This window comes from Alligator sinensis, unplaced genomic scaffold, assembly GCF_000455745.1.
Source record: "Alligator sinensis unplaced genomic scaffold, ASM45574v1 scaffold309_2, whole genome shotgun sequence".
NCBI classification, from domain to species: Eukaryota; Metazoa; Chordata; order Crocodylia; family Alligatoridae; genus Alligator; species Alligator sinensis.
Window position 1 is genome coordinate 644,313 of NW_005842231.1, and position 8,798 is coordinate 653,110.

General features: G+C 42.7%; 1 protein-coding gene across 1 annotated transcript in view; it reads left to right on the top strand.

The window, feature by feature from the left end:
• The window catches only part of ZEB1 (zinc finger E-box binding homeobox 1), a 63,531-nt gene that overhangs the window by 34,092 nt on the left and 20,641 nt on the right, over positions 1 to 8,798 (top strand). The window contains exon 4 of the mRNA XM_025208481.1: positions 4,548 to 4,750. Within this exon, the coding sequence (XP_025064266.1) occupies positions 4,721 to 4,750 (30 nt within the window). The 5' untranslated portion in view covers positions 4,548 to 4,720. The remainder of the gene's footprint in view (positions 1 to 4,547; positions 4,751 to 8,798) is intronic.

The window sequence follows — 8,798 nt, forward strand, 5'->3', positions numbered from 1 at the left end:
ATCAGATGACCCCAGCCAGATGCCTATCCAGCCTTCTCTTAAAGACCCCCAAAGTAGGGGAGAGCACCACCTCCCTTGGAAGCCCACTCCAAATTTTGACCACCTTTACTGCGAAGAAGTTTTTCCTGATATCTAGCCTAAATCTGCTCTCTTTCACTTTGTGACCATTGTTCCTTGTTACCTCAAAAGCCACCCTGGTGAACAGAGCATCTCCGATCCCTTGTGTCCCCCTAATGATTTTGTAGGCAGCCACACAATCACCTCTCAGCCTTCTTTTGTGGAGGCTGAAGAGGTCCAGGTCCCTCAGTCTGTCCTTATAGGGCTTGTCCTGTAAACCCCAACCATACAAGTGACCCTCCTCTGGACCCTCTTGACCCTTAAGGCAGAGACTATGTGCACCTGGTGATGATTTTCAACATCCTTCTTGAAGTGTGGTGCCCCAAACTGGATGCAGTACTCCAACTGCGGTCTGACCAATGCCGCATAGAGGGGAAGTATCACCTCCTTGGTTCTTTGTCATGCATCTGCTGATGCATGATAAAGTGCAGTTAGCTTTGCTAATGATTTTGTCACACTGACGACTCGTGTTCATCTTGTAGTCCACTATGACTCTGAGATCCCTTTCTGTTTCTGTGCTGCTGAGAGAGTTACTTCCCAGCTAGTTAGTGTGCTGGATATTTTTGCACCCTGGGTGCAGCACTATGCACTTGTCCTTGTTGTACTACATCCTATTGTGTACTGCCCACTTTTCTAACCTGTCCAGGCCTGCCTGCAGTCATTCCCTACCCTCTGGAGTGTGCACTTCACCCCACAATTTAGTATCATCTACAAACTTGGACAGAGTACACTTCACACTCACATCCAAGTCACTGATGAAGATATTGAAGAGTACAGGTCCAAGGACCGAACTCAGCGGGACCCACTACCCACATCCTTCCAGGTCGATACCGACCCATCTACTATGACTCTCTGGGTGTGACCACTAAGCCAATTTGCCACCCACTGGACCATGTAAACATCTATATCACAGCCTCTTAATTTATTTATGAGACTGGGATGAGATACCGTATCAAAGGTTTTGCTAAAGTCTAAGAAAATGACATCCACCTCTACTCCTGCATCTAAGCATTTTGTGACCCTGTCATAAAACAAAGCCAGATTGGTCAGGCATGATCCACCTGCTACAAATCCATGCTGGTTTCCCTGCTGCATTATTTTTCCCACTGGGCTCCCACAAATATGATCCTTCATAATCTTTTCAAAGACCTTTCCAGGGCTGGAAGGCAGACTGACTGGCCTGTAATTACTCAGATCCTCCTTCCTCCCCTTCTTGAAAATACGGATCACACTGGCCCTTTTCCAGTCCTCTGGGACCTGACCTGAGCTCCATGAGTGCTCAAACAGCCGTGCCAGTGGTTCTGCTATGACACTGGCCAATTCCTTCAGTACTCTCGGATGAAGCTCATTCAGGCCTGGTGACTTGAACACGTCCAGTCCATCCAAGTTACTCTGCACCAAGTCAACATCGACAATTGGTGGGCTGGTGTCCCTCTGATGCCTGTCTTAGAGCACATCAGGAGACTTATCTTGACCCCTGTTCAAGAGCACTGAGGCAAAAAAATTCATTGAATAGCTCAGCTTTGTCCCCCCTGTCTGTCACTAATTGCTCCTTGTTTAGTAGGGGTCCTATGCTGCCCTCTGCCTTCCTTTTACTCCCTACATACCTAAAAATACTTTTTGTTGTCTTTAATTTGTGTTGCCAGCCTCAGCTTTGTAGTTGCTTTGGCCTTTCTAAATGCCTCCTTGCAAGCGCGGGCCAAGTAGGTATATAGCTTCAACCTGCTTCCGCTGCCTATATGCCTTCTTTTTTGCCCTTAGGCTCCTCTGGATTTCCCTGTTCAGCCAAGGAAGTTTTTTGGCTCCTTTGCCCCTTTTCTCTCACATTGGGATGGTCTCCCTCTGCACCTGAAGGATTGCCTCCTTTAGGAATGACCACCCTTCCTGGACTCCCATCTCACCAATACTCCTATCGTACAATGTGTCATTGACTACACTCCTGAGCACACTGAAGTTAACCTTCCTAAAGTCAAGCACTTCTCTACTAGTTATCTTACCCACCCTACGCCGGATGGTGAATTCAATTGATTGGTGATCACTGTCCCCAAGGTGACCATGAATCTATAGCTCCCCTACCAGGTCCTCCCCCATAGCCAACACCAAGTCCGGTAAGGCATTTCCCCTAGAGGGACCGTACCTCCTGCGTTAGATGTTCTTCTTGTTTGGAAGAACAATTTAGGTAGCCCTGGGGCAGCCTCCCTCATTAAAATAACCAACATCAAGGCATGGCAGGAAACCAGAAGGGGTTTGCCCAGGAAGTGAGGGCTGCAAGGGCTTCACGGCCACCACTGAAGAGGCACCCTGTCACAGTGGACATCTGTTAACTTCATGGTGCCTGAGCACCAGCCCCCTGGAACTGTCCACACTCTTCCCAGCATTCCCTGCTTACTGAAGCATGCCACTTAGCAATGGGGTCTGATCCCCAATCCCAACAATCATGCCTCCTTCCATGGCACACATGCATGGCAGGAAGTACAATTGTGGGATCAGGGATCAGAATCCAATCACACCCTTTCTACTTGCCGGTGGAGGGGGAGCACAGATTTCCCCTGCACTGGCAAGTTGAAACCCAGGTGGCTCTGCAAGTATTGTGCAGTGGGAGCCAATCAGCTTTCCCCTGTGTGGCAAGTTTAAAACCAGTGTCAGCAGTGTCATGTGCAGGGCTGCGGATGCTGGCTGTGCAGGTGGCAGCTGATTAAGACCTGGGGCTCCCTGGTCTATGACCAGCAATCAGCTTAGTGTTAGCAACAGCCCTGGGTTGTTTTGAGATACCAGGCTGTTTGGGGCCAGGGCTGACAATGAGCTGACTGTCAGCCCCACTCTTAGTGGGCTTGAGACCCTGAACTGGTTGGGGCTGAGGCCACCCATCAGCTGCCTGGGCCCCAGACAGCACCAGGGTTCAAAGAAAATTGCAGTTTTCAAGTGTCTCAGGACACTGGGACATCTAAAAACCATGCATGTAGCCCAGTTCCCCATGGCTTCACATGACCAAAAATTTTAAAGTATCTTGCCCCACGACCCCTGCAGGGGCTTTGGAGCAAGGCAGAAAAGGCTGCTGAGCATGGGAATTGCCAGGTTTCTCAGGGTTTACTCTTGCCAGGAAACCTTGCAATGCAAGGCAGTTCATTTTCATCATCGGGACAAGGGACAACATTATCACAGTGCTGAGTCTCATCCCAGTGCTGAAGTTGACAGTTAGCTAATTGTCATCTTTGGGATGGGGGCATGCTACATGTTCAATTTATGGCACTTTGGGATGGGTGCATGCTACATGTTCAATTGATGGCTCTATACAAGTAAGCCACAAAGATATTCCCTATTTTTTGTGGAACAACTTTGTGCCTGGTTTGCCACTTTATGGTGCCATACATTAGCTGAATGTGTAGCATTCTTGCAATTTATGGCATGATTGGCATGTTAATTGTGCCATAAATGTACTATGTGCCAGGGACCTTAGGTATCTTAATTCTATGCATTTGCTTGGATGCCCAGTTGACCAGTTTGGATCTGGCCTGAAATCTGTTTTGCTTTTATCTTGACATAAAGCTAGAAGAACTCTGTAACAGTCAGTAGAGTGACACCAGTGTAAACCTGGTACAAGAAAGATCAGAATTGGTCTTCTGGTATCAAATGTTTTTGTTCTCTCGTTATTTTCTTTCATCCGTGTCATCTCTGCATCCTTGCCATCCCTACACAATATCTTACTATGAGTTAAATATTTGTATGACATGTTTCCTTGTATTTCTTCTTATTAAGATGTAGAGAGGCAGAAGAGAGATGAATAATGTATTTTGTTTCCAAGAACTATCACAAGAAACTACATTTCTGTCAGTTCTTTAATATACATTTATTAGTTCTTCCAGTACTTGTCTATATATTTATGTATTAGGTGAACATTTTTAGAACAATAAGAGGGGTGCTCTTATAATTCACAAGATTGTTCTTCAGCAACTGAAAGTAAAACAACTATTCATTACTGGCAAAGTAGTGCTAAATGGTAAATATGACTGCAGGATTGGCATGCATATTCGAAGCTAAATCACTGATGAATTCTCAGACTTTGTTCTGAAATTTTTAAACTGCTTTTCAATCAAAAAATATATGCATAAATTTTATAGTGTTGCACCGGTAATCCAATAGATGATTAATTATGAGAAATGTGTTTAGTTAGATCTTATTTCTGTTTAGCTTAATCAGCGCAAACTTAGTGATATCTGTTCCGTAGATAATTAACGAGTGGGTGCATGTCAGGAAAAACTGAAATAACAGTTCTTATTCCTTTCCTGAAAGTACATAATCTACCAGTAGTTCAAGACAACTATATGTATATATGGACCTAAGAATATATATCATCAACATATTTATTCTTGTTATTATACCGAGAGGTTTCATTTTGATCTAAATAAAGGTATATTGTCTGTCCTGTGCAGGAACGCCAGATGCATTTTCACAACTGCTTACCTGCCCATATTGTGATAGAGGATACAAACGCTTTACCTCTCTGAAGGAACACATTAAATATCGCCATGAAAAAAATGAAGATAATTTCAGTTGCTCCTTATGCAGTTACACATTTGCATACAGAACACAGCTTGAACGCCACATGACGTCACATAAATCAGGAAGAGATCAAGTAAGTGGCAGTAATATTAATTATATATTTGTTATCATTGTAGCAATATGAATAAAGAGTGTGATATAAACAATAATGTAGAGCTTTGTCAGGTTTATAACAGATAACCTACATACTAAAGTCCATATTCTTCTAGGGTATTTGCATGGACAAACTCACTACTGGTTTCAGAATTTCCCCTAGGTAATAACTACTGGATTGCACCTTTAGTTAGGTACTTCCAACCACCTTGAAAGTGCAGTGTATATAGAATAATTATATTTCTCTATGTGTTTTGCCTTTAAGTTGCACCCTTTTCTTGTTTTCTTACCAACAGGCAGAATCATTCTCTTGATTCATTTGACTGGATTGGAAATGAAATACTTATGAGCAACTGAGTAATTAAAATTATTGTTTCACATAGAATAAACTTATGCAAAACTATATCAATCAATAAAAAGGAGAAAATTATTCTAATCTTTTTTTTCTATGTTTCATGGGCTGATTCTAAGAAGTGCTGAACCCTCCCTGTGTGCATTTAGAAAGCGTATTTATGCAAATCCAAGATGACTTCAAATTTAAGATGACCACCCAATAATAAATTCTAGAAGTGGAAAATTATAAATGTATTATAAATTACATATTTGTTATAATTTTCCATGTCTCCAATCTCATTACTGGGTGATCCTTTTAAATTTGTTCCCCCCCCCCCCCCCCCCTCCCCCCCCCTGTCAGAATACAGCAGCAAGGACCCAAAACTCCTCCCCTTGTTCCCTGCGCCTTGCCCTCCCTGTCTTCCCTCCTATCACCTGTTGTCCCTGCCACTTGCCCTACTCATTGCCTGGCCCCCTGCCCCTTGATGCCCTGTGGTTGTGTCTTCTCCTCTGCTGTCTATCCCCACCTGGAGCTGAGTCATTGCCTGCCCCAGGTCAATATTTGAATTTAAGATGAGGCTTCCTTCTCCCTCCCTATGTTGATGGGGTTGGGGGAAACTCATGTTTGATGCTATTAAATACAATAAATAGGAGTTGCAGATGTTCAGCATCTCTTTCTTGTACAAATGACCCTCAGGACTGGTTATACATTGTGACCATAGGTCATTTCTGAACAGGTTGCAAGTAGTGTTCTATTTGAAATTCATAATTTTTAAAGCCAGGAGGGATCACTGACAGCATTGAATCTGATCTCCTGTGTATTGAAGGCTACAGAATTTCAAAAATACATTCTGCATGAAACCCATTACTTCTGTTCTTAGCTTTTAGAAACACATCCAATCTTGATATGAAGACTCCAAGTGATGGAGAATCTACCACAATCTTAGATAAATTGTTCTACTAGTTAATTACCTTCCCTGTTAAAAATTGCACCTGTATCTAGTCTTCATTTATTTAGTTTCACCTTCCAAACACTGGCGCCCATTATACCTTTTTCTGTAAGATTAAAGATCCATCTGCTGTCATAAAGGTCTTCCCCATCATAGCTTCCCCTACTTATGGACTGGAATTCCTCATAATTTTCTCTTTAATAGGAAGCTCAAGCTGTTCTGTTAAATTATCACATTATAAGGCATTTTTCCATGCTTGAATCAGACTTGTAACTCTTTTCAGAACCATTTGTTCTGAAATTAGTCAACATAATTGTGGACACCAGAATTGGACATACTAGTCCAGTAGGGATTTCATCAGGGCCATACAAAGAGACAATACCACCTCTTTACTTCTTTTTGACATTCCCCAACTTAAACATCCAAGAATTGTGTTTTCTGTTACAATGCTACATTGGGAACTTCAGTTATCTACCCCCTATGTTCTCTTCAGTATCACTGCATTCCAGGATAGTCTTTCCCTTTTTGTAGGTGTGGCTTACAGGCCTTGCTCCTAGATGATATTGTATTTGGCATATGTTGTTCAAATGAGCCAACTTTACCAAATTTGACTTCTTTTAATTTTTTCTCATTCTTCCAGATTTTGCCACCTGCAAATTTTATCACCAACAGTTTTATGGGGTTTTTTCCCCAAATCATTGGCAAAGATTGAATAGACATGGGCAAAGAACAGATCCTTGTGGGACACTGCCTGAAATGCTTTCATTTCAGTTTCATCATTTCAGAGAATTCATCATTTCTAATGGCTTTTTAAAGCTTTCAGTTTATCAAATATTATAGTTTTGAACTTGGCCCTTGTTACTGCCATCCTGTGCCTGGCAAAAAGGCTACGTGTGTTGCCCTGATTCTGTATATTGCTAATTATTTCAACAAGATTGTCATACAAGACTATACAAAAATATACATATATTCTATCCACACAGTTGCATAATTTCATTAAAAATGTAAAATGTTTTTGACATGATCTGTTTTCCATAAAAATATTAAATATGCAATGATCATGTAAGTCTTTACACAATTTTATCTCAGATCAATGTCAGGTTACCCACATGATCTTATACCCTTTTCATACTGATATAACTGCAGCCTTATATCCAGTATAACTGGTATAACTGCAACCTGGTGCATCTACATGCACAGTTAATGTAATGTGACAAACCCCAGAGCAGTTTGCACTGGAGTACACTGCTCCTGGGTTCAGTGTCTACACATGCACTTGGGACAGCAGCACTTTTAGCCAGGGTGGAGCAGCCCCAGGCTGGCACCAGGCTCCAGGGTTCAGCTACACTCTCCGGGTGGTGGGGTCAGGAGGCAGAGAGACGAAAATGCTGAAACTGTGGAGCCATGTGGCTGACCCCCTGAGCCTACTGCCAGCCCAGGGCTGCTTTCCTCTATCTCAAAGTGCTGCTGTCCCAGTCACCATCCACATGTGTGTTACAGCACAGTAAATGGCTCTTCTGTAAGATAGTACCATCCCTGACAGTACTATCTTATGGTGGAGTTAATTTATTTACTGTGCCCTAATACTGGCACTCATGTAGATGGTGATGCTTTACTGTCGAGCATTTGCAATAAAGCACACATGTAGATGCACCCACTTTTCAGTAAAGCACACATGTAGATGCACCCACTGTTTGTCAGTCTGTGCTGACAAAGCAAGCACAAATGTTAGCATGTATAAATGAAAGGATAGAAAATAATACTGAGGATATAATACTGCAAGTATGTGAACCAAATACAGACTGTTATCCTACATAATGTTTTCAATTCTGGTCACTTCCTCTAAAAATATAGATACTAAAAATAAAAAGGGTATAGAGATGGATTATAAAAATGATTAGAGGCATGGTAATACTACACTATGAGGACAGATTAAAAAGAATAGCCTTTTAAAAAGGAGACAAACAGTACTGAGAAATGATAGAGGGCTGCAAAATAATGAACAGTACAAAGAAAGTAAATTGGGAACTCGCATATACCCTTCTTCACATGTCTTGGTTCCACCATTAGAATTACTTTTACTCTTTCTACTGTTGGTTCCTGTATGTTCTGGTTGGTGCTTCTTACTGTATTCATGTTAACTTGTAAATGCCTTATTTAAATCATAATTTTGGAATTTTTCAAATGGAGGACAACAAAAGTGGTTGGAGGGAGTATAAATGTAGCTGGATTTAAAGCCAAGATGACTTTGAATACAAGATGATCCCCCCAAAATTAGATTCTATACATGGAAAATAATACATTTGTTTTAATTTTCTATGTCTAGAATATAATTTTTGAAGTGTTCTTTTAAATTCATCCTCCCTATCCTCCCCCACTGATGTGGCGGAAAAAGCAGTGGCAGGGGGGTAAGCAGTGAGGAAGCAAGTAATCTCAGCCTCCCCTGGTGCCCCCCAGACACTTGCCCTTCTCCCCGCCACCAGATCCCTCCATGCTGGGTCCCTTGCTGCCCCATTCCTCCACACCAGGTCCCATGCCTCTGCGCCAGGTCCCTTGCTGCCTCATGCCTTTATGCTGGGTCTCTTGCTGCTCCATATGTGGTTCCATGCCTCCAAACTGGGTCTCTCACCTCTCTGTGCCTCTACGCTGCCCTTACCTCCGCACCAGGTCCTTAACTACCCCATGCCTCTGTGCTGCCCTGTGGCTCTGTTCCACGTCCCTCACTGCCCTGTGCCTGTGCAGTGG